The sequence below is a fragment of the Doryrhamphus excisus genome, linkage group LG18, assembly GCF_037039965.1.
Source record: "Doryrhamphus excisus strain RoL-2023G ecotype Guam linkage group LG18, RoL_Dexc_Guam_v1.1, whole genome shotgun sequence".
Taxonomy (NCBI): Eukaryota; Metazoa; Chordata; class Actinopteri; order Syngnathiformes; family Syngnathidae; genus Doryrhamphus; species Doryrhamphus excisus.
The window spans coordinates 14,398,570-14,425,976 of NC_136374.1; the positions used below are offsets into that span (position 1 = coordinate 14,398,570).

Below are 27,407 nucleotides of genomic sequence, written 5' to 3' on the forward strand. Positions count from 1 at the left end.
CGGGATAAATTTAAACAGGAAAAGATCAAATTCAATCTTGCTAATATTTTATAATTAAACTCGGGACATGTTTTATAGAGATATGTATTTTCTTTTTTAATAAAACTGGACTTGTGAATGGCGTATAGAAGGGTTTAGATTCTGTTCCACAGATGGCGCTAATGCACACAAAAGCTGCTTAACAACCACCAATAAACAACAGAAGAAGAAAAACAAGAGGAAGAAGAATGCACCCTGACAACTTTCCGTTTGAGCGAGTACAAGATACCTCAATCGTGAATCCGATTATATATTCATTCGGATTGGCACTTTTCTTTGGGAATGAGGTGTACACAAAGGTTACATTCTTTCCGTTTGAGCAAATAAACCAAATTGAATTGGAATATTTGGGTCCATGTAAACGTGGCCAGTGTTACCGAACAGATAAAAACTGAGCTTGGCATTGGGTTACAGTACAGAGAACACGGCGTACAGCAGCTGTGAATGACGTGGGTCATGTCTGCACTAAAAAAAAAAATGCAATCAAACAGAACACACGCTGGCACGATGTTCTGACAGGTTAGAATGCACTTCAGTTGAGTCAGTCACCATAAAAAAAGGTGCTTTACCACACGAGTCCAAGATAATGAGTATGTGTTCTGTCTGCTTCGCCCTTTCATGCCATTCATCAAAGCTTAATATCGGGCTGCCAAAATGCTGCACCTTTTTTTTTTTTTTTTTTTTTTTAGGAACAGGAGCCTCTGCTAAAGCACAGAATTAAAGCGTGTGCAAAGCAACGGCACAAAGTTCTTGCAGCGTTTAGACTGAATGTAGCCTGGAGCCGTTGACCTGGTGGCACGAGTGCTGCATTATTTTCTGCCTTTCTACTCACATTATGAAAAGTTAATGCAAGAATGAATGAATTTATTTTATTTTGGTATACTTAAATAATAAAACACTGGCTGATTTGATCTTTGACCAAATCTCATTGAACCTGCCAAAACTAATCCCAAACCTGGTCATTTTTTTATTGCATGGATCGCCCATTGTCAGAGTGAAATGTTGTTAGCTATTATGTTCGTTATAAAGCAAGCACAGGTTGTGAGATGTTGTTGTAAAGAATTCATGTCTACTGTATTGTTTATCATTAATTCACGTTAATTTAAATGCATACTGGCCATAAAGGAGGAACCAAATTTCAACCTTGAGCTGAAACAGCTTTGGAAAGCATCTCTGATCAAATATTAATCATCCAAAGGGTTGTTGCTCTGACAAACCATAATCACATCCACCATTTTGGTTATGTTTTCTCCACTTGGAGACAATAACAAGAAAAGTCTTGAACCACTCATGATTCATTCATTCATTCATTTTCTACCGCTTATCCTCACGAGGGTCGCGGGGAGTGTTGGAGCCTATCCCAGCTGTCTTCTACACCCTGGACTGGTGGCCAGCCAATCACAGGGCACATATAGACAAACAACCATTCACACTCACATTCATACCTATGGACAATTTGGAGTCGCTAATTAACCTAGCATGTTTTTGGAATGTGGGAGGAAACCGGAGTACCCGGAAAAAACCCACGCATGCACGGGGAGAACATGCAAACTCCACACAGAGATGGCCGAGAGTGGGATTGAACCCTGGTCTCCTAGCTGTGAGGTCTGCGCGCTAACCACTAGGCCGCCGTGCCACCCCCTCTCCTCCCTAATTCATTCATTCATTCATTCATTTTAATTTTCATTCACCCGCTTTTTCCTCACAAGGGTCGCGGGAGGGTGCTGGAGCCTAACCCAGCTGCCTTCGGGCGAGAGGCGGGGTACACCCCGGACTGGTCGCCAGCCAATCACAGGGCACATATAGACCAGTCATGATGTGCTATATATATCACTATATTGACAGTTACCATGGTACCCATTATGTCATTGGATGGTCATATCACCTTGTACTTCAGTACAAGATACATTATTTAAAAAAAAAAAACCTTAAACTGTATTATGGAAAGCAGGAAGTGAACAAGTATATCACCACGTACTTCGAATTAAATTAAATTAAATTAAATTAAATTAAATTAAATTAAATTAAATTAAATTAAATTAAATTAAATTAAATTAAATTAAATTAAATTAAATTAAATTAAAAATGCAAGAAGTGAACAAATGTAACAGTTACTGATTGTAAAAGTACCAGATGGAGGGGTAGGATTTAATAAGCTTTGCTTCTTCCTACTCCTTTTGGACATGTGGAACTGTGAACTGATTATGTGATGCATTCAATTGTAATCCGATGCATGTTAAAGTGAAATAAAACCATTACCATTACCATAACAGGACCTTCCAAAAGCGTTCCTAAGACGATACTCAAGACTGAGGCCAGTCCAGCAGTAGTCGCATACAGGTCTGCAGCTATTGCTGTCGATTAATCGGGTTACTGGAATGATTCTAATAATGGTTGCATCGCTAGGCACATTCAAGTGTAAGAATAAAGAACAGAAAAACACTTTTGCTGTGAAGTTACCGGCATGAAAACAACACCGCGCCTTTAATTGATTCGATGTCATTTGACTGTGGTTGTAATTTGGAGAGCAAAGCTCTCAAGCGGGAGTCCATTTATTCATCGGCGTCTCTCCGCTCACATGGGAGTAACAGCGAAAAGTCCTCCCGGCACACGGTCACAAAGACATGATCTCAAGAACCCTCCAGAGCCTCCAGGAGAGACTGCTGTTGTTTGGGATGGGGGGGGGGAGGCCCTCTCTGCCTTGATGAAGTCCAAATGGGCTGCCATTAGAAAAAGTAAGATAGAGCAGCAGCGGGAGTCAAGTATCGGGTTCAAGTATGAAATTTGAAGTGCATATCAGTACGCTACTGCAGTACTGCTACAAGAGGATATTAATGAACTGTTGTCACATGTACTGAAGCTGTGAGGATTCTCCCCACGTATTCACTCTTGTTTGCAGTGTGCAGCTTGTGATGTGCCGCCTGACTATAGGGCATCGCTCGCGGCGAGACAGGAAGGGACCGACTCTGTACAGGAACGGGGGGGGGGGGGGTCCCCGCTGCGGACCTGCGCCAGTCCCTTGCAGAGCCTCTTTGTTTGAGATGCATGTTTGCATTTGTCGAGCGTCTGCCTTGTACAGATTTACTTAGATGAACTACAGTGAGCTTATTTGTGTGAAGAAAGAGACCACTTCATGATACCAGCCTATAATCTGCCAATATGCTTTTTGTTCTGGAGGGAGTACAGACGAAATCATTAGAAAGGTCAGAGAAGAAATGATCACACTAAAAAAATGGTTTGATGATAATAGATTGTCCTTGAACTTAAGTAAAACTAAAATCATGCTATTAAGTAACAGCAGAAAGGACAAGAACCAGCAAATACAAATAGACGGTGTAGACATTGAAAGGGTGACGGAAAATACATTTCTGGGGATCACAATAGATGAAAATATGAGCTGGAAACCTCATATTACAAATATATATATAACATAAGGTTGCCAGAAATATTTCAATATTGAACAAAGCAAAATTTGTTCTCAAAAGAAATCACTGAAATCTCTGGTTCTACCAATACTTACTTATTGTGTGGAAATATGGGCTAATAACTATAAAAGCAATCTTCACTCGCTAAATGTACTGCAAAAAAGGCCAGTAAGGATAATTCATAATGCCGCCTACAGAGAACATACTAACTCCTTATTTCTAAAATCACAAATACTTCAACTTGCTGATATAGTTCATCTTCAAACAGCTAAAATAATGCATAAGGCTAAAAATAACCAATTAGCTAAAACTGTCAAAAAAAATTAAATTAAATTAAATTAAATTAAATTAAATTAAATTAAATTAAATTAAATTAAATTAAATTAAATTAAATTAAATTAAATTAAATTATCTTAGAAATGCAAGAAGTGAACAAATGTAACAGTTACTGATTGTAAAAGTACCAGATGGAGGGGTAGGATTTAATAAGCTTTGCTTCTTCCTACTCCTTTTGGACATGTGGAACTGTGAACTGATTATGTGATGCATTCAATTGTAATCTGATGCATGTTCAAATGATATAAAACCATGACCATTACCATTACATACAATGCAGAATGGGTTGTTTCACCCTGGTTGCCAGTCAGTCACAGGACATACTAAAAAACAAACAACCATTCACACTCACACCTATGGACATATTGTTCTCAAACTAACAGGAAAAGGCAAACGTACACAAAGTGGGGCTATTGTTTACAAGGTGTTTCTCACTTCCTGCTACAGTCGAGAGAGGACACACCTGTATTCTCATCGATCCAGACAAGCTTCACCAGGTTAGTCGCTACCGAACGTGTCAAAGGGCGTCAACAAATAAGATTTCCCCCCTTTCGAGGGAATCCAAGGGCTCTCAGATGAGCAGAACATCTGGCACCATCAGACACATGAGTAAGCAGATTGGCCCCGCAGGTTGGTTGTGACAGCCGACAATGAAGCCGGGACATGTGGGAGAAACAGATACGTACGGCGCCGCTGCTCAAGCTGTCACTTCAGCTTGGCTTGACACCGTTGGACCCTCCCTGGCACCCACGCCGTTGGAGCGCTCCGAGGACCGCTGCCCCGCCGGCACAATGCCAAGCGTTTCATAGCGGAGGACAATCATCGCTGTCGTTCTTTTTCTTCCGGTCGCTCTCAACAGGGCCTCGGCTCCTCCATCACAATCAGTCTCTTTTTGTCCTTCTCTTGCCTTTTTTTTTTTTTTGCTCTGTCGTCACCAGAGGCCGGCAAATAGATCCATTATAATCCACCATTACTTGGTTTTCTTCTTTCTGCACCAGGTCCAAAAGAAGCCTTTTGTTGTGTTTTTATTTTTCTCTAAGCAAGCCTCACTCAAACCCAGTAGGTTTAATTTTTTGAAAATTCATAAGTGGCTTATATAAGCAACCTGCATCATTTGGAGGAAGCATCCATCTGTACAAATTTGTCAGACATGTGTTTTGGCAAAACTTGTTTTTAACCATTCAGCCTCTAAAAGGGGGCGGCACGGTGGACGAGTGGTTAGCACGCAGACCTCACAGCTAGGAGACCAGCGTTCAATTCCACTCTCGGCCATCTCTGTGTGGACTTTGCATGGGTTTTCCCTGGGTACTCCGGTTTCCTCCCACATTCCAAAAACATGCTAGGTTAATTGGCGACTCCAAATTGTCCATAGGTATGAATGTGAGTGTGAATGGTTGTTTGTCTATATGTGCCCTGTGATTGGCTGGCGACCAGTCCAGGGTGTACACCGCCTCTTGCCCAAAGACAGCTGGGATAGGCTCCAGCACCCCCCACAACCCTCGTGAGGAAAAGTGGTAGAAAATGAATGAATGAATAATATATAAAGGTGGCTGTAGGGTTGCTACTTAAAATCTAGAGAGCTCTAATAGTGTTTAAAAACCTCATTGAGAAGGTGATAGATGAATTTCCTATGATCTGATATGATAAGCAGTAGAAAATGAATGAATGAATAATATATAAAGGTGGCTGTAGGGTTGCTATTTCAAGTCTAGAGAGCTCTAATAGTGTTTCAAAACCTCATTGAGAAAGTGATAGATGGATTTTCTATGATCTGATCTGATATGATAAGCGGTAGAAAATGAATGAATGAATCGCCCGAAGACAGCTGGGATAGGCTCCAGCACCCCCCGCGACCCTCGTGAGGAAAAGCGGTACAAAATGAATGAATGAGCCTCTAAAATCCAATAGCTAGTATTCCTGCAAAAAAAACGGCTTCTATTTTAATCAGTGTAGCAATTCACACCAGCCGGCACACACGAGTCTGATGTAAAAGATCTATTTTTGATGCGTTTACGCGTAAATTCAGCAGCATACTAGTAGGAGAAACACAAAATTAACTTCATTTTGCTCAATTCCCCTTATTACAGTGTGTACCGCGACGCAACTGAAATTGACATGCTGCACACATGTCAGGTATTCCTAGGGAATGTTCAATTAAACCAGCTATGGTGCATTAAAGTACATTATTATACGTACTTGTCTGGCCTGCCGGGCACCTGCAGGCGTAAGCGGCACTTGTTGGCACTCTGGATCTGTTCCTCTTTGATACGAATAAGCCTCTGCAGAGCCAAACACCAGTCCTGGGCCACCGTGGTGTTCAGGTTCTTTGATAGGAAAAGGAAGTAAACAAGTTTAAAATGACGTTGCTGAAAACATTTTTTGTTTCATTGGAATTCCCAGAAAATTACATTCATTCATTTTCTACCGCTTTTTCCTAACGAGGGTCGCAGGGGGTGCTGGAGCCTATCCCAGCTGTCTTCGGGCGAGAGGCGGGGTACACCCTGGACTGGTGGCCAGCCAATCACAAGGCACATATAGACAAACAACCATTCACACTCACATTCATACCTATGGACAATTTGGAGTCGCTAATTAACCTAGCATGTTTTTGGAATGTGGGAGGAAACCGGAGTACCGGGAGAAAACCCACGCATGCACGGGGAGAACATGCAAACTCCACACAGAGATGACCGAGGGTGGAATTGAACCCTGGTCTTCTAGCTGTGAGGTCTGCGTGCTAACCACTCGACTGCTGTGCAACCTACACAATATTATATTAATTCATTTTCTACCGCTTATCCTCACGAGGGTCGCGGGGAGTGCTGGAGCCTATCCCAGGTGTCTTCTACACCCTGGACTGGTGGCCAGCCAATCACAGGGCACATATAGACAAACAACCATTCACACTCACATTCATACCTATGGATAATTTGGAGTCACCAATTGGAGTCACCTAGCATGTTTTTGGAATGTGGGAGGAAACCGGAGTACCCGGAGAAAACCCACACATGCACAGGGAGAACATGCAAACTCCACACAGAGATGGCCGAGGGTGGAATTGAACCCTGGTCTTCTAGCTGTGAGGTCTGCGTGCTAACCACTCGCCCGCCGTGCACAGAAAATGACATTTAAAGGGAAATATCATAGAAATATCATAACATATAACTGATAGAACTGCTGCTATGTTGATTTCCAGATGTATAGATATCTTCGATGTGCCTCTGGTTACGGTCAATGTATAAGTGCACCTATGAAAAACAACTTCAAGACATCAAGACACTTCTTGCAGTAAAACCAACCCGTCCCTGCAGTCAAACAAATCCATTTGGAGAAGCAAATGAGCTGTGCACATTTATTTTCTCTATTAGACTGTAACACTACACTGAGTGGCAGACCGATAGTATCCTGGGGACATGGCGCTGTATTCGTGCAGGAAGCCAAAGGTGCCACCATTAGCCTAAGAGGCTCTTCTGTGATTGTGGAGTATACCCCCCCACCTACCATGCTCTCGGTCCCCTCTTCCACCTTTGTTATGTTGTGGATAATATTGTGTTAGCAGTGGAAGACTACTGGGAAGTGTCCTGATTTGAACACCGCAGGAAGCGGCAAGTATTTTTTTTTTATTTTTTTGCAGCATAGCAAATATGACACTTGAATCTCATATCAGTAGGGGACCATCTCACAGCCACTTTTGTCACACTGAGATGCACTTACAAGGGTGGAAAATTTGGGAAAACAAATAGTATACTATAACAATTCCATATAATAAAAATATAGGACGCTAGATGAGCTTGAATGACAATCTGTTCTTTTGGGGTCACAATGAGGAGATAGAGATATACCTGGTATGTTCCCTGCAGTGTTCCCACCAGCAGCGTCACATCCTCCACCACACAAAGGTCATGCTGTAGTTCCTGCAGTTCTTGGTAGAGCCGCGGAGGACCCAGAATGGATTTACCTAAAACACATTGAAGAGGAATAGAATCAGTATAACAGTATAATCAGGATAGAGAAAATACCCAGCTCGTTTATTCAGACTTCATCAAACAATTATTTTTTCTACATAAACAGCTGCCACAAACAAATGCATAACTTTTCTTATAAATATAGACATCTTACCACTGATTTCATTTATTCCTAACCAGAATAATAAAGTTGCATGTCTGTGTGTTGCTTACTGTATTTTCCGGACTATAAGTAACCCTTTTTTTCATAGGTTGGCTGTTCCTGTGACTTATACTCCAGAGCGACTTATAAATGAAAAAAATGTTTATGTTACATAAAGACTGGACACCTTTTCTGTTCATGTTTATTTTTTGTGTAGCTGAATAAGCATTGTGTTAGCATATCTTACACCTATTCAGCCTGTTCTCTATTCTTTTATTGTTAGAACTTGCCTTCCAAGAGGACGTAATGTCTGTTTTGGTCAAGTAGTTTGGAAAATAAATTACTCGCAAAAAATGCAACTTATACTCCAGTGCCAATTATGTATGTTTTTTTCTACCTAATTATGCATTTCTGGCATAGAAAATACGTTAAAATAAAATACATGAAAAAAATACAAAAATAGATAGAAAATCCAGAAAATACGATTTACGGTCAAGTCGTTTTTTTCCACATAATTATGCATTTCTGGCATAGAAAATACATAAAAATAAAATACATACAAAAAAATACATGCAAAAAAATACAAAAATAGAAAATCCAGAAAATACGGTTTACGGTCAAGTAGTTTGGAAAATAAATTACCCACAAAAAATGCGACTTATACTCCAGTGCGACTTATGTATGTTTTTTTTCTACATAATTATGCATTTCTGGCATAGAAAATACATTAAAATAAAATACATACAAAAAAAAATAAAAATACATAGAAAATCCAGAAAATACAGTTTACGGTCAAGTAGTTTGGAAAATAAATTACCCACAAAAAATGTGACTTATACTCCAGTGCGACTTATGTATGTTTTTTTCTACATAATTATGCATTTCTGGCATAAAAAATACGTTAAAATGAAATACATACAAAAAAAATACAAAAATACATAGAAAATCCAGAAAGTACGGTTTATGGTCAAGTAGTTAAAATAAATTACCCTCAAAAAATGCGACTTATAGTCCAAAAAATACGGTAATCTCTGTCACAAGGCAAAATAGCAAATCAGAAGAGGAGATTAACACACTACCTTTGCCATCCGACTGCCAGCTTATAACTGAAGTGATGAGCACCCCAATTTCAGGTCAAAATTAACAATTTTTTTAAACAGGAATTATTTCCAGGCTTTTCTGGGCCACAAAAAAAATTGTGGTGGGCTGCATCTAGCCCCTGGCAAAAAGTGAAAAGAAATTAGAATTTAAAATTATTTAAATGTACTTGTAGCTAAAGTGAAGCGAAAAAGGTCAATATATTTAGTTGGATGCAGGCCAAAACTGCCACCCTTTGCATTTTACCATTTGCCCTATTTACTGCAATACGCATACTAACATGTCTTATACTAATATTACTGCTGTATGATGTATAGTGTGTTAATGCAGACTTTCAGCTAATGAACACTGGGATTTAGAGACAATAATGTATGCCATTTCAAGTCAAAGTATAGAAAAGAGGGCTTGTGTTGATCCCAAAGCGCAGAGCTACAAATAGAAAAGGTCTGGTACACGCATGGATCGATCGTCATCATTACTAGTGGAGCTCCGGCGCTCCAATGTAGAAACTGTTATTCAGGGCTATGATGCCCTTTGCTGGGCTATAAGGAATGCAGGTGTCTTATTAGACGCAAAACTCGGCATCGATTTGCAGCTGAGCGTTACCGTCTCCTTCCCCGGCGGCACCTGTCCCAGCTCCCCCGGCACCATATCTCTCCAGCCGTAGGCACTTCTCGCAGTGCCTAATTAAATTCTGAAGGTAGATTTGACTGGCGAGGTGTTGCGCGGAGCTACCACTACCACATAATCAAGTTGAAGAAGATCATAGACAGCAGAAGGTGGGTTTAGTGACGCACGCTCCCCCCTTGGGAGGCCTGTCTTCTATCCTTGTGGAGAAAAGGGAATTCAAGCATTGGAGGATATGTTTAAACCAGGGGTCTCAAACACGCGGCCCGAGGGCCCGCAGGAAACGAGTTTGAGGCCCCCGCTTTGATATGAAAGTTTAATATTAGTGCGGCCCGCGCAAGTTTGATATGGATGCTGTATGGTATCATGAACCCAGAAAAAAATGATTACGTTTGATTAATATTCATGTTAAAGGTTAAATAACTGTTAATAGCTATCCTCCCTATCCGTGTGGAAGTGGTAAGTTTTTGGCTATTTAAGTTATCATGAACCCAGAAAAAAATGATTACGTTTGATTAATATTCATGTTAAAGGTTAAATAACTGTTAATAGTTATCCTCCCTATCCGTGTGGAAGTGGTAAGTTTTTGGCTATTTAAGTTATCATGAACCCAGAAAAAAATTATTACGTTTGATTAATATTCATGTTAAAGGTTAAATAACTGTTAATAGCTATCCTCCCTATCCGTGTGGAAGTGGTAAGTTTTTGGCTATTTAAGTTATCATGAACCCAGAAAAAAATTATTACGTTTGATTAATATTCATGTTAAAGGTTAAATAACTATTAATAGTTAACCTCCCTATCCGTGTGGAAGTGGTAAGTTTTTGGCTATTTAAGTTATGTACCCAGAAAAAAATGATTACGTTTGATTAATGTTCATGTTAAAGGTTAAATAACTGTTAATAGTTAACCTCCCTATGCGTGTGGAAGTGGTACGTTTTTGGCTATTTAAGTTATCATGTACCCAGAAAAAATGATTACGTTTGATTAATGTTCATGTTAAAGGTTAAATAACAGTTAATAGTTAACCTCTCTATGCGTGTGGAAGTGGTACGTTTTTGGCTATTTAAGTTTAAAGGAAATAACTTGAAGGCTACCGTTTAGGTCGCTAGCTCTCTAGTTTGCGAGTTAGCATGTGTCTCAAGACCCTGCAGTTGCGCAATATGTTGTGAATAAAAAGAGTATAAATGTGACTATAGTTGTGTTTTGTCATGTCTACAGGGCTATAATAATGCTTTGTTCATTTTAATCTGAAAAAAATTAGTTGTCTTAAGTTTTTATTATTTGCCGTTTTATTATTATTATTATATTTATTTATTTATTACTGATTGATTGATTTTCTTTATTCTTGATTTGTTTATTTATTTTTCATCTTATTTTGTGCTGAAAAAAAAAAGTTAAGATATTTGAGAACAGTGGAATGTTTTATCAGAGCTTTTCTTGTAGAAAATCGAAACCAAAGCGAAGTTTATTCATTTTTCTGTTTTTAATAAATGTGTTTTTTGGGGGTTTTTTTTTGGGAAAACCTGATGCGGCCCAGTCTCGCCCAGACCCTAGCTCCAGTGGCCCCCCAAGTAAATTGAGTTTGAGACTCCTGGTTTAAACAAACGGCAGACTAGTCTTGTAATTCTCATTTAACATGAACGATGTAAATAAAAGATATAAATATAAATAAATGGGCTTTATGGGATCCATAACACAGGAAGCTCGTGACATCGGACATGTGTGAGGAAATCAATAGGTGTGAAGAAGATAACATTGCACCATACGAGAGGATTGCCTGGACTTCTGCACAAGTTCACCGAATCCTCCGGAGACCCCCTGTTGGCTACAGCAAGAGAGGTGAATGTGCTGAGTTGTAATCCAGCTTAATCCTGTGAGGACGAATATGGTTTTCACGCTCGCAAATGGATGTCTACGGGCAGCCGGCTCACCACCGCACAGCCACAGGGTCTAAACCTGCTTTCTCTCCGTTAAGTCTGCAATTCCGGCCTGACCGTCGCCGGTGGATTTGAAGACAATGTCGAATGGAACACCTGAATAAAAACCTTTTGTCTGATACTCATTCAAAGCCTGCTGAAACACATCAGACAACAAAATGGGAGATGTAATACAAAGTAATGCATGTACTAAATACTGTGTTGTGTATAATCATATTATATTATTATTATTATTATATATTATAATCATATATTAGGAGCTTAAGAGTGTGCCACACATTTTGTAGAGAAACACACAATAACATTAGCATGCTAAACTAGACTACACTTTTGCAAATTTTTACTTTGCTTATGTTAGAGTTAGGGCTGCACGGCGGACGAGTGGTTAGCGCTCAGACCTCACAGCTAGGAGACGAGGGTTCAATTCCATGTGAAAAAAGGATATGATACATTTCATTACAATCAGAGGACCGGTTTTGAACTAGTTCAAGGGGACTCATTTTCGACCTTTTGTATTTTGAGTTGTGACTCCGATAGAGCAGCTACACACAATAACCCGCACAGAATGTTTTCTAGATCTTACAGAATCTGCAACTATTCCAGCTGTATTTACTTGGATAATTTATTCACCCCACTCCGCTGTGATTGGTCACACTCCTAAGAGTTCCCCAGGACTGCCGGACCGCTGCCGAACCCCACTTTCTAATTTTGTCGGTATTGGAGTTCATAAGTCTAGTGGTTAGCGCGAGTTAGTGTGAGTGTGAATGGTTGTTTGTCTATATGTGCCCTGTGATTGGCTGGCGACCAGTCCAGGGTGTACACCGCCTCTCGCTTGAAGACTGTTGGGATAGGCTCCAGCACCCCCCACGACCCTCGTGAGGAAAAGCGGTAGAAAATGAATGAATGAATAATATATAAAGGTGGGTATAGGGTTGCTATTTCAAGTCTAGAGAGCTCTAATAGTGTTTCAAAACCTCATTGAGAAGGTGATAGATGAATTCTCTATGATCTGATCTGATATGATAAGCGGTAGAAAATGAATGAATGAATAGTATATAAAGGTGGCTATAGGGTTGCTATTTCAAGTCTAGAGAGCTCTAATAGTGTTTCAAAACCTCATTGAGAAGGTGATAGATGGATTTTCTATGATCTGATATGATAAGCGGTAGAAAATGAATGAATGAATAATATATAAAGGTGGCTATAGGGTTGCTATTTCAAGTCTAGACAGCTCTAATAGTGTTTAAAACCTCATTGAGACGGTGATAGTTGGATTTTCTATGATCTGATATGATAAGCGGTAGAAAATGAATGAATGAATAATATATAAAGGTGGCTGTAGGGTTGCTATTTCAAGTCTAGAGAGCTCTAATAGTGTTTAAAAACCTCATTGAGAAGGTGATAGATGGATTTTCTATGATCTGATCTGATATGATAAGTGGTAGAAAATGAATGAATGGATATATAAAGGTGGCTATAGGGTTGTTATTTCAAGTCCAGAGAGCTCTAATAGTGTTTCAAAACCTCATTGAGAAGGTGATAGATGGATTGATAGATGAATGAATGAATGTCAGAATTACAAAAAACATGACATCCTGACTCAGCATTTTATTGCCCCTGCAGGAGTCCAGATGTATCTGCAACCTCAAACTGCGCCGACACTCCAATTCTACAACGGGGCAGTGTGGGACGAGCATATCAAACTCTAAGTAGCGCAACTGGCTCCTTAATTGGGCCTGGAAAATGGTGGAGCAATCTCTGCAGATTGATGACTGCATTCTGGACGCATTTGTGGTCTATCAGGGAGTGAAATGAGACGACGGTGATGTTACAGCAGGGGGCTGTCTACCCCCGCATCTCTCGTCGAGATAAAGCGCCCCGGCCTGGCGAGGGAACAAGTGGCCGTCATCGCTATCCTCCTCACAAACACGTCCTCAATCAGAGTGACAAGCACAGCGGTTGCTCTCCACGGGACACTTGAGGACGGAAACAGATTAGCCTTGCTGAGTCACACTAAAAGTCAGTCCGAGTGATGAGATTAACTCAAAGAAGACACATGTGGGACGTGGATGAAAAGCATAAGCTCGCTTTATCTTAGCTTCCCCTCACCTGAGGCGTGGGTGACGCTTTGCCGCTTGGCGCCGCTCTGCTGGAATGCGCCGTCTTTGCTCTGGCAGGCCTCCTGACCCACTTCCACTACCTGCACCTGCTGCAAGGGGGCGCTCCACTTCATGGTGTACTTGGGCCCGACTGGGACCAGGCTGCTGATATCTGGTGACCCCCTGTGGGAGATGAAATAATAATAAGTCATAATAAACCTGATGAAGGGGGATTAGGATCCAACCATTCACTTATTTAGGAATTTATGGTAATGGTAATGGTTTCATTTCATTTGAACATGTATCAGATTACAATTGAATGCATCACATAATCAGTTCACAGTTCCACATGTCCAAAAGGAGTAGGAAGAAGCAAAGCTTATTAAATCCTACCCCTCCATCTGGTACTTTTACAATCAGTAACTGTTACATTTGTTCACTTCCTGCTTTCATAATATAGTTTGTTTTTGTTTTTGTCACCTTATTTTGTTACCTTATTTTTGTCACCTTATTTTAGCTGTTTGAAGATGAACTAAAACAGCAAGTTGAAGTATTTGTGATTTTAGAAATAAGGCGTTAGTATGTTGTCTTTAGGCGGCATTATGAATTATCCTTACTGACCTTTTTTGCAGTACATTTAGCGAGTGAAGATTGCTTTTATAGTTATTACCTCATATTTCCACACAATAAGTAAGATATGGTAGAACCAGTGATTTCAGTGATTTCTGATTGAGAACAAATTTTGCTTTGTTCAATATTGAAATATTTCTGGCCACCTTATGTTGTATATTTGTAATATGAGGTTTCCAGCTAATATTTTCATCTTTTGTGATCCTCAGAAATTTATTTTCCTTCAATTTAGTCTTCATGGACCACATTTTTGTAAACATCCTCGATTATGCTCACTTATACAATATTTTGCAAATATTCAAAACAATTCAGTCATCAGTTAAGAAGGCAAATGTGTATATTTGGTAAATATCAAAGACATTTAGACTTCTACAAACTTAACATAGTATGTGTTTCTGTAAATAGGATTTAGATGTAGAATATCCAGAACAGCGCCGCATGCTGCGAAGAGGTGCTCATTGCCATTCATGTATTCGTGCAATCACACAGACAATCAACATCGTGATCAGTTTGTCGAGCTACTGGAGGGCAGGCAAAGTCAACTTTGGGACTGGAGTGAAATGATACATGGAGCGATCATTACTTTGACAAGAGTGCTTTAAGCTGCATCTTTCACAGGAGCTTGCAAAAAAAAAAAAAAAAATCAAAATAAAATCCCTCTCGCTGCTTTACCAGATGAGACTGATGGTTCTGTCAAAGATGATTCACTAGAAAGAGAACCGACAAGATGTTCTGTGTCACTAAGCAACTAATGTAGGCCTTCTGTAGCTGTCATTAGGCATTCTAGCATTTGTTTATAGCTGATAAAACTCCTGCACGCTCAGATAACGCTCAAAACCCTCGCAGACATTCGCTGCGCTACTCCAGAATATCCTCGGAGCGTCACATTAGAGAATCACGTAACCTAATTTGTCGCTAGTCTCCTTTGCACCTCCGTGCGGGGGGCCAACGCGTGAGCAGAACTTACTTGACATTTATGTTGGCACAGATTAAGACGTCATCAAAGAGGAAGACCTTGCGTTCCTTGGATTTGAGCACTTGTCCCCGCTCGCCGTACACGGTCTCGATAAGAGTCTCGCACTGGACCAAGGACCCCTGTTCCAGGTTCAGTTGCTGCAAGGGACACTTACATCAGTTGGATCAGAGGTGGAGGGATTGCACAACAAAAGGTCTTGTCCTCCATACTAGTTGTCTGCCTGGAGGACACAAAGGTCAGGCCCACATGACCATGTGGCTCATGAGGGATTTGCAGCTGAAGGTCATTTGCAAACAGACTGGGGGACAGTCAAGAGAAACTTCTTGTAGCTGCAAATACATACAGTACTATGCAAAAGTTGGAAGTACTAGGACAGATACATAGAATTATAATTAGCAGTGTTACACAAACAAGCTGTTTTCAAAGAAACTATAACAAAGGTGTTCTAAATGCAGCTGAGGGGCCCACGACTTGTTTATTATTGTCTCGCAGCAGGTTGTAGAAATTAAAAGAAAAATTAAATTGTAATTAACCTGCAAAAATGGGTCACCATGTGTAAAAAGCTAAAATGTTGATACTAATAATTAACAACACTAAGCTTTGCCTTTAAATATATTGGAATACATTGTCCTCAACTTTTCATGAATGAAAAAATATACATAAAAAATTAAAAGTGAAAGAGTGGTTAGCACGCAGATAGGAAACCGGAGTTCAATTCCACCCTCGGCCATCTCTGTGTGGAGTTTGCATGTTCTCCCCGTGCATGCTTGGGTTTTCTCCAAATTGTCCATAGGTATGAATGTGAGTGTGAATGGTTGTTTGTCTATATGTGCCCTGTGATTGGCTGGCCACCAGTCTAGGGTGTACCCTGCCTCTCGCCTGAAACAGCTAGGATAGGCTCCAGCACCCCCACGACCCTCGTGAGGATAAGCGGTAGAAAATGAATGAATAAATCAATGAAAGATTGTTAACCGGCAGCACAGCGGTCAAGTGGTTAGCGAGCAGACCTAAGAGTTGAATGTTTTTAGTTATCATTGTCTAGGAGACCAGCGTTCAATCCCACCCTCTGTGTGGAGTTTGCATGTTCTCCCCTGTGCATGCGTGGGTTTTTTTCCGGGTACTCCGGTTTCCTCCCACATTCCAAAAACATGCTAGGTTAATTAGCGACTCCAAATTGTCCATAGGTATGAATGTGAGTGTGAATGGTTGTTTGTCTATATGTGCCCTGTGATTGGCTGGCCACTAGTCCAGGGTGTACCCCGCCTCTCGCCTGAAGACAGCTGGGATAGGCTCCAGCACCCCCCGCGACCCTCGTGAGGAAAATCGGTAGAAAATGAATGAATGAATAATATATAAAGGTGGCTATAGGGTTGCTATTTCAAGTCTTGAGAGCTCTAATAGTGTTTCAAAACCTCATTGAGAAGGTGATAGATGGATTCTCTATGATCTGATCTGATATGATAAGCGGTAGAAAATGAATGAATTATACATAAAGGTGGCTATAGGGTTGCTATTTCAACTCTAGAGAGCTCTAATAGTGTTTCAAAACCTCATTGAGAAGGTGATAGATGGATTCTCTATGATCTGATCTGATATGATAAGCGGTAGAAAATGAATGAATTATACATAAAGGTGGCTATAGGGTTGCTATTTCAACTCTAGAGAGCTCTAATAGTGTTTAAAAACCTCATTGAGAATGTGATAGATGGATAATTAGCGACTGATAGATGGTGATAGGTGATAGATGGTTAATTGGCGACTCCAAATTGTCCATAGGTATGAAAGTGAGTGTGAATGGTTGTTTGTCTATATGTGCCCTGTGATTGGCTGGCGATCAGTCCAGGGTCTCTCGCCAGAAGACAGCTGGGATAGGCTCCAACATGCCCGTGACCCTTGTAAGGATAAACGGTAGAAAATGAATGAATGAATGAATTTCAAAGCGACTCACCCCCTTGATTTTTCTGTGTGTGCCTTTGCAGAAGCAGAGCAGCCCAATGCTAACGGCGAAAATCTGGATAAAGGCCCACATACAGGCATTTAGTTTCACTGTGAGTCACCACGGCATCAAAGAATAACCCACCACCCAGAATCATAATGGTACTGCCTATGTGTTCATCATCCTCCATGAACGCCCCACAATTCCTTTTTCACTTTTGTAACGGGTGTTGTCGGTCATGGTTAGGTACCTCAATGGTGCTCAGCCGTGACTGATTATTGTTAATAACATCTCTGAGATTGTATCCGCATATGCCAGCATACTACAGCCATGTATGCATGGGCGGGGCCAAGTGACTGTATTAATGCCACTCCCTCTTTTAGGGCCGAAAGACAAATCTCATTCAGTTTGCCTCGTAATTGTGATGTTTGTTTTCTGAAACACTACTGGTAATGTATGCTAGCCGGTGGAGGATATGTATTCCAGTTTATTATCAAACAATGTCATGAAAATACTGCATATAGATGGACGAATTGTAATGATTTCAAAATTGAGCATAAAGAATACAGATGTATCGAGGCTTTGTTAAAGGAGCCTCTTCACACACACACCAGTTTAAGCACCCAATAAAAGCCTTAGAGGAAGCATTTTTATCTCTTTATCCAGCTTCTTTTATGAGTGCCTAAATCAATACGTCCACTTTTATGCAATAGGCGCCAATCTGAAGCTCATCTCACTATCCTGCCAGGAGCACCAAGTCCAATTCCAATATGGATTCCAGCTCTGGATAATCTGATGTTTGTGTCTGCCTTTTTAACGTCGGTTCCGCCACACGCAGTGCGGTGATGCATCTTCGCCCGTATAGAACGTCCTGTCTATACCGCAGCAAGACGGTGTCTCGCTTCGGGCCGGAGCCCATAAACGGAGTGATAGGTGGTTTAATGGCTTCCTTCAAGAAGATGGCTGCTGTAAGACTGTACCCTTCAAGTTTTCAGTATCGGAGTACAATGGGATTTGCGGCTTGTGTGTGTCTGTGTGTGTGTGTGTGTGTGTGGATGAGACGCCGTTATCTGTACTATCCGGCCAACGTAGACAGTTTGAGGCGATGAATGAATATTTCATTGGGCAGTTATAGGGGCAATAGAAGAGGCAGTCTCCCTTTCTGCAGTGTCACTGCAGCAATTTTAAGTGTGTGAGGAATAAAGGAGGATTGGCCGAATCAGCTCATCTCAGAGTCTTGAAGAAGCATCCACTGACAGGAAGGAGGAAGGATGGCGGGAGGGAGAGATTCCGCATGGGGCGGGGGGGGGGGGGGGGGGTGCAATCATACTATAGAAGGAGAGTAGGTCTAAGTAGAATAAATAAGCAAGGAGAAAAGGAGAAAGCTCTCTAGAGTTTCCAATTAAATGTCTCATTTAGCGTCTAATTCTTTTCATACAATGCAGCGTTGTTCAGATTTGCAGCTGCAGGACGCTAATGGAGAGGAAACGTTTGGAAACCATCGCCTTGTTGGTACCATAAGAGGCAGAAGCAACCAACCTAGGAGATTGTTATTCAAAATTCAAAGAAAAACTCAATTGTATGAGGGCTGCACGGCGGTCAAGTGTTTAGCGCGCAGACCTGAGTTCAATCCCACCCTCGGCCATCTCTGTGTGGAGTTTGCATGTTCTCCCCGTGCATGCGTGGGTTTTCTCCGGTTTCCTCCCACATTCCAAAAAAACATGCTAGGTTAATTAGCGACTCCAAATTGTCCATAGGTATGAATGTGAGTGTGAATGGTTGTTTGTCTATATGTGCCCTGTGATTGGCTGGCCACCAGTCACCAGGGTGTACCCCGCCTCTCGCCTGAAGACAGCTGGGATAGGCTCTAGCATGTCCAACATGATAGAGTGAAAAGAAGTTATCCTCCTATTGCGTGTGGAAGTGGTACGATTTTGGCTTTTTTGTTTTGTCTTTGGGCTGCACGGCGGTTGAGTGGTTAGCGCGCAGACCTCACAGCTAGGAGACCCGAGTTAAATCCCACCCTCGGCCATCTCTGTGTGGAGTTTGCATGTTCTCCCCGTGCATGCGTGGGTTTTCTTCGGTTTACTCCGGTTTCCTCCCACATTCCAAAAAAACATGCTAGGTTAATTAGCGACTCCAAATTGTCCATAGGTATGAATGTGAGTGTGAATGGTTGTTTGTCTATATGTGCCCTGTGATTGGCTGGCCACCAGTCACCAGGGTGTACCCCGCCAATCACCCCGAAGACAGCTGGGATAGGCTCCAGCATGTCCAACATGATAGAGTGAAAAGACGTTATCCTCCTATTGCGTGTGGAAGTGGTACGATTTTGGCTTTTTTGTTTTGTCTTTGGGCTGCACGGCGGTTGAGTGGTTAGCGCGCAGACAATTTGGAGTCGCCAATTAACCTAGCATGTTTTTGGAATGTGGGAGGAAACCGGAGTACCCGGAAAAAACCCACGCATGCACGGGGAGAACATGCAAACTCCACACAGAGATGGCCGAGGGTTTGGGATTGAACCCGGGTCTCCTAGCTGTGAGGTGTGCGCGCTAACCACACGACCGCCGTGCAGCCTTAGATTATTTCAACAAATGCTATTTAATTGTAATTCAATTGAGAAGTCACAATGCATATGGCGAAGCTTCAGTGTTACTGCTTTGAATGTGAGTGAATTTAAAAATATGGTGGCGGTTCGGATTCCTAAGTGTGACTTCAAAGGTATTTGAATTGGGTATACATATATATATATATATATATATATATATATATATACATATATATATATATATTGGGTAACAGTATTTGGCGGAGGATGTTTTTTTTGTGTCATCACCTTACTGAGCAGACGATCGCTGACGCTGCGAGCGAGCTGCTGAGTCTCCGCAATCTGGTCGGCGACTCGTTTCTGCTCGTTGAGCTTCTCAGCCAACGTCTCCAGCTCGGTAAGGGCGAGCTGCAGGGGTAGGCGGTCCACGTGGCCCTTAGGTGTGTTTTTGAGCATGTCCTTAAAGGAAGCAATTATTTATAAATCAATGATACCTAAGAACAACATAGTGGATCCTAGGTTTGTAGGAGTGATGGCTTCAAGAAGCACATCAGCATCCCCGTACCTGCAGGAGCAGTATGAACTGTGGAAATCGCTGAATGGGCTTCACCATCAGGCCGTAGAGAGTGATACGGTCCACGCTGGATGCCTGCTTCTTCTGGCGTAGGAAAGACAAAAGTGGAACACTTTCAAACACAAAGTGCCGACGGAGTTGCTGGCAGAAAAATATTATCTCTACAGATCATACATGGATGTGCGAGTGGGTGAGGAAGTGGAGATGTGATATGAACGTTTGAAAAGTTTTTCTTTCATCTATTGCTGTGCAATGAGTTCCTTGAGAACATAAAGTACGTAGCGGCCCCTTTAGAGGTATTTTATATAACAGGGGGGAAAAAATAAGGAAAGAGCACGACCTCTTTTAAACTTCAAGGTGACGCAGCGTGCGCTTGTGTTTTTTTCTGAAATGTGCTTTCTACGGCTGTAATTACAGATGAAGTAATAGAATACCTTGTACAACTATTGCATACTACTACACTCCAAAATGAGAGTAGGAAGCATGGATGCTAATGAGGGGTCCTGGCAGGTCGCATTAAGTCCTGGAAGTCAATGATTGGTCAGGTAGATCATACAACACTCTGATTCTTTTATTATTATACAAAATTGAGTCAGTCATCAAAGAGAAAATGACAACCAGGGGTGGTCTCTTGTTGTTATTTCTTAGCTACGAAAGTAGTTTTATCCCGGGTACTGACCTTCTGTTTAGGAAATGCAGCTCTAAAAAACTATTTTGTGCTTGCCACAGGTTCATGCCTTCAAAATCAATTTGTGAGCTTCTCTATTTACATTAAAAAAAAAAACAAAATAGAGGACAGCTGCAGGAGTCAAGATTAGATCTAAGCGGAACAGACGAGATGCTGCATACTTCAATGTGTAAAGCTCCGCAAAGGGAAAAAATATAACCATTTATATCTCATAGTGTTTGGAAGTAATGTCAAACGCAGTGGTGTGTTTATTTCCTGAGAGAGTTTATTTCTTATTTATGTTTTTTTTTATATCCAGAGGCTTCTCTTCGCGTCTGTTAATCGATCTAACGGATCCATACCCTCGGTGGAAGGTGTTGAATCAGGACCAGTTTGCAAGTTTCCTTTCTGTGAGAAGCAGAGGAGCTGTTGGACGTTTTATTTCATACAGAACAGGTCCATGCCTTCTTCTTTTATGAATGAAAATAAACATATTTTATTTACCTTATTTTGCAAATTCTCTTTATCATATACAGAGGAGCAAGGGTCACTTAAAAGCCTTTGCACTGAGTTTGAAAAATCAGTAAGAATATTGTATATAAAATAAAATAAAATAAAATAAAATAAAATAAAATAAAATAAAATAAAATAAAATAAAATAAAATAAAATAAAATAAAATAGCAATATAATATAATAAAGCAATATAATATATTCATTCATTTTCTACCGCTTTTCCTCACAAATTTAATATAATATAACATAATGTAATATAATATAATATAATATAGCAATATAATATATTAATTCATTTTCTACCGCTTTTCCTCACGAGTATAATATAATATAATATAATATAATATAATATAATATAATATAATATAATATAATATAATATAATATAATATAATATAATATAATATAATATAATATAATATAATATAATATAATATAATATAATTCATTCATTTTCTACCGCTTTTTCCTCACAAGGGTCGCGGGGGTACTGGAGCCTATCCTGGCTGTCTTCGGGCGAGAGGCGGGGTTATAATATAATATAATATAATATAATATAATATAATATAATATAATATAATATAATATAATATAATATAATATAATATAATATAATATAATATAATATAATATAATATAATATAATATAATATAATATAATATAATATAATATAATATAATATAATATAATATAATATAATATAATAATGTAAAGTAATGTAATGTAGTGTAATGCTACTTCAGCCACTGTTTGAGGATATAGGGCATATATTTCCAAACTATAAAAGGTGCCTACAACTAATAGGACACTTTTTTTTTTTACAGCAGCAGGCCAATATAAGGCGTATAAAAGCTAAGTTTTAGAAGTATAAGTTTGTCTCCTTAGAAAGCTAAGAAGTATGCATTATTAAAGCCTTTAAAGCTTAGGGGAGAAGTCACCATCAACTCAACACTACAAAGGAAGACAAACAACATAATAACACCCAGCGGGGCAGTCCTTAGTTGTGAAAGCGCCTTAAAAACAGAAGCTCACCTTTAGGAATTCCAGAAAGGCGGGTTTGGATAGGCAGGCCTTTTTAATGAGAGCCATGGCGTTGGTGAAGTTGTTCACGTAGTCGCTGTACACATCCAGCACCATGGACTTGGAGAACTGCAGACACAACCAAGGGCATCTTATTTGCGGCATAAATATACTATATGATGGGGAAATGACCGGTGACATGAACATTAAAGTTTCCTACTTTGGAAAACTGGTTCTCAACTGGTTGTTTGGGAACCAAAAGTGGGTCACATCCATTCTGGGTGGGTCGCAGACAGCGACTAAAAATGATATTAAAATATGCAATATACAACCAATGCTGTCTGACGTCTGATGTCTGACTTTTATTAATATTTTAGTCATTTTCTCGTGTGGTGGTATATATTCATTACACAGTGATATGTGAAATACATACTTTGTGGTCTCATTTACTGCAATTTTGACATTTAATTTCAAATTATGCATTATTTGTATGCATGCCATAAAATTCTTGCTCATTTTGTTAACAAAAACCATGTACCACGGGCATGTAATTATGTGTATTAATGTTTCAAAAAATGACATGACGAAGACGAGCTCCGTTGCAAAATAAATGTGCTTCTTTTTTTTCCTTTTTTCCACTCAGAATCTTCTAAAACGTTCCTTATATTAAAGCCTTAAAACACAACATGGAGAAAATATACCCATCGATCCCAAGTCGCGCACTCATAACCACTTTAGAGTGGTTATGAGTGCTAACCCCTGCTAGCTTCCATTGACCGTTTCACCAGCGTTTATCACCAAATAATTCTCCACGCAAACGTTCCTTCTCTTCACAGCATTTAATTCATCAACTCGGTTTGTTTACATTGTTTACCGGTGTATAAAAAAATATCACCCAACCCTAACTGCAACAATATGTTTTAACAAGGATACGAAAACGCTACTGTACAGCCACTAAGCAGATGCGCCAATGCAAAAGGAAAAAATAATTTAAATAGTATTTATTTGTTATTTCTTATTTATTTACTGGTGATGCAAATGTAGGAGTCTATGCCAGTGATTTGCTGTAGAGTGTTGATGTTTTTCAGTTGAATTCCTCTTCCTTGGCCTCTTTGCTAAGATTTTAAGGTAGGGAAAAGGTTTGTTTATATATATTCTTAAAGGGGTCGCTGCTAAGAGGCAATCTTATTTATAGATTAATCAAAATAATAAATCCACCCATTAATCGGTTATTAAAATACTAATTAGTTGCCGCCCGAGTTCAATCCACTCCAGATAGCCTTGAGTGTGTGTGTGTGTTGGGTTGACCAAAATGAACGCCTAATCGAGCTTTCCAGGCACTTTCTTCCAGGATGCACTTTTTTTTTTTTTTTTAAAAAAAGGTCAATTCTATCCAGCACTTTCTTTTTCCACCGAGGCCTCATTTGGCACTCAGTCTAAGGATAGCAATAAAGCGGCACTGTGATGCTCAGCAGAGAATTATCGGGTCAAACCCACCCTGCTGATGGACAAATAATGAGTGGGTCTAATGGGTAAGCCTGTAAAAGAGCTTCACGCCGAAAAAAGTCCTGCTGAATCATTTTAATACTCAAACCTGCACACACGCACACAAACATATCCCCGAAACCTTTTTTTTTTTGACCCAAGGACTAGCTCGTGTTCCCACAAATCCTCAGCGAATAGGGCGGAGTGTGGGGTGTTGATACTATATAATGATGTAATTTATCTTACTTACAATGTATTTTGTAAAAGTAACAACACCAAATTAAAAACACAACATGAATACAGAGAGAAGACAGCGTTCCTGTTTGATGTATGTGAAAACAGGCAGTGTGCTAGCATGAATTAACTCAACAAATATGCACATTAGCACTCAGTAATGTCAACAAAACTTTTATGCATTAGTACATAGTATCAGCATTGGAGACTAAATATGAGGTGAAAAAAAACGTCAACATTCAGTATAGTAGTGCAGCATAGGAGGAAATTAGGACACAGATAATGGTGGTTTCAAGGATCGAACAAAGTGGGACGGGTCGCCAATTGCAACAAACATACATGCAAAAATGATGGGATTTGGATTATTTTTCAAATTAAAAAAATTATCCATATTTTAAAAATTGATAGGCATTAACCAAAAATGTTTATCCATTTTATTTGATTTAAGTAAATAAATTTTTTGTAACACTTATCGTCACAAGGGTCGTAAACTCCACACAAAGACGGCCGAGGGCGGAATTGAACTCAGGTCTCCACCACTCGACCGCCGTGCAGTCCCCCTCTCCATATCACATCAATTTGTAATCCATACAGTATATTAATTTCCTGTTTTCAACATACACTATTTCATTGTTTATTTATTCTTCCATTAAATAAGCATTTCATAAGACATGTCCAAAGAAAAGCAAGCAATTTAAATTCACACTCACCGAAGCGACGAACAAGTCCCCGATTTTCTCACAACTGTCCCATTCGGCCACGCGTGACGCCAGTGCAATCTGAAACATGGAGTGGCACTGCGTGATCTCCCGGATTCTGTAGAAAATGAGCCGGATTTTCCGCGAACTCAGGATGCGAGGATCGGCCTCCAGCAACGGTCTGTGGTATTCCTAGAGAGTATGACAAGAAATTGAACAGATATCTGAACAGCAAATACTGAGTCATTGAATTCTGGTGCCTGATTATTTAGGGTATTAGAATATAAAATTTAGAATATTTAGGGGTTTTCTAAAGCAAACGGGCCAGACAAAAAGTGGTTCAGACGTCCCTATGAAAAAAAACTCCAAGAGTGACCGCACCTCGCCCGGACATGGACCTCACCCTGGTGCCACGCCCGGAAGAGAGGCTCGCAGGTGTTTATCACAGCAAGTCTTCCAGGTCCTGAAGCATCAAAACAGCCCCAGACCATCACACTACAACCACCATATTTTATTGTTGGTATAATTTCATTTTTTTGCGCCATATGTCATGGGACACAGACCTTCCCAAGTATTTTCCCAAGGTCTTGAGGATCATCAAAATGTTTTGTGGAAAAATTGAGACGAGCCTTAATGTTCTTTTTGTTCAGCAATGGTTTTTGTTTTGGAACTCAACCATACAGGCTGTTTTCGCCGTTTTGAACACGTATCTGAGACAAATGAGGCCTGCAGTTCTTTGGATACTGTGGGGTCTTTTGTGACCTCTTGAATGAGTCGTCGCTGTGCTCCCAGGGTCATTTTGGTTGGCTGGCCATTTGTGAGTAATGGCTCTCACTGTGATTTGCTGGAGTCCCAAAGCGTTAGAAATGTCTTTATAAGCTTTTCCAGACTGATATTTGATATATTACTTTCTTTCTCATTTGTTCCTGAATTTCTTTAGATCTCAGGATGATGTCTGGCTTTTGAGGATTTTTTGGTCTACTTCACTTTTTCAGGCAGGTCCTATTTAAGTGATTTCTTGATTTAGAACAGGTGTGGCTAAATAAATTCAACTTAGGTGGAGTTATGTTTTATCACTTTTTCCACACACAGGCCATGTAAGTATGGATTTTAAAATATTTTTAATACATTTTAAAAAATTTATTTTATTTTTTTAATTTTAAAATTATTATTTTTTTAAATGTTTAAATTATTTAAAATTTTTAATAATTAAAAAAAATAAAAAGTTTCATTAAAAACCTGCATTTTGCATTGAGCTGTGTTTTTATTAAGGATGTCCCTATCTGGTATTTTATTTATTTAAACATTAGAAAAATAAAGATGTCCCTTATTTTTCCATTGTATTCCCCTTACTATAACATTTACCACTTGAACAATGAAGTAATAAATAAAATAAATTCTTTGGAAAACTGTCATATTAAATAAAAATGTAATATTAAAACAAACAGTACCCCAACGTAAAATAGCCGGCAGGCATGTAAACAAATAAGAAAATCAAAGTGCCGCAGTATCTTCTTATGAAGCGCTGGCCGAGCTTTCTCTGTGAAATAGTGGCGAGAGGGCATGTCATATCGGGGTTCGAAGTGCTCCATCAGCATAACAAATCCCAGGTTTTCAACAAAGGCGAACGGCGGGTCGCTCATTGCTATCATTTGTGCTACCTTGACTGTGATGCCTTGCTCCTTTGCGCTGTCACGGGGGCATTTTTTTTCTCTCCTCTTCAAAATGTCCTGCAGGGTGGGCTGACATGTCTGCGGCTGGGTTGTCTGGGTAAACTTGTCTTATTTTGGTGTCACTGCAGCAAACTGATGTCAGGCTATACTTGTTGCTATTTCTGTGTGGTATGGAGTGGCGTGAAGAGGTCTCACTCTGTATATGTGCCTATATATACATATATATATATATATATATATATCCGTTTCCGGAGATAATGTCCGATTACGATCAAGTCTGAAACCACCTGATCAAGCTCGATTTGTGAAGGTGTCCACGCAGTAAAAATGAAAGCAGACCTACAGTAGTATGCCTGTCAGCCACATGTCTTACTACTGCATGTTCCCTGGACAAAATGTATAATTTTCTTTACTAAAAAATCTGCTACAATAGAACCCGGTGTGTGAGCCATTCACGTCACAGCTGTCAAAGTCTAATTGGGGCTGCGGACTCGCCGCTTTTACCACACGGCTGGACAATGCGATTAGACGTATTTCCACTGAAATGCACAAAAAGTGTTCGAGTTGTTTTGTTTGTGTCCTGTGTGAGTATTCAGTCAGAAATCTGTCACTGGCTAAATTTTCATAGACAGAAAAATAACAGACTATTGATCTATTTTAAATATGAGCATTTGGACAATGAATCAACATATTTAATTGTTACATTAACAGTTATCCTTCAGTCCACCTTTTGTGGAGTCGCTGTTTCGTAGATTTTTAAAGTGCAATTTTGGCATTTTT

General features: G+C 39.9%; 1 protein-coding gene across 3 annotated transcripts in view; it reads right to left on the reverse strand.

Annotated features, from left to right (window-relative positions):
• arhgef10la (Rho guanine nucleotide exchange factor (GEF) 10-like a) overlaps nt 1-27,407 on the reverse strand; it is a 124,828-nt gene that overhangs the window by 65,693 nt on the left and 31,728 nt on the right. For all 3 annotated transcript variants that reach the window (XR_013630250.1, XM_058054589.2, XM_078798403.1), the window contains 8 exons: nt 24,967-25,146; nt 22,550-22,666; nt 20,327-20,419; nt 20,050-20,220; nt 15,269-15,414; nt 13,682-13,854; nt 7,643-7,758; nt 5,997-6,124 (listed from right to left, as the gene is read on the reverse strand). Coding sequence is in view for 2 of the 3 variants with exons in the window: in XM_058054589.2 (XP_057910572.2) it covers nt 5,997-6,124; nt 7,643-7,758; nt 13,682-13,854; nt 15,269-15,414; nt 20,050-20,220; nt 20,327-20,419; nt 22,550-22,666; nt 24,967-25,146 (1,124 nt within the window). In the remaining variant the exon portion in view is untranslated. The remainder of the gene's footprint in view (nt 1-5,996; nt 6,125-7,642; nt 7,759-13,681; nt 13,855-15,268; nt 15,415-20,049; nt 20,221-20,326; nt 20,420-22,549; nt 22,667-24,966; nt 25,147-27,407) is intronic.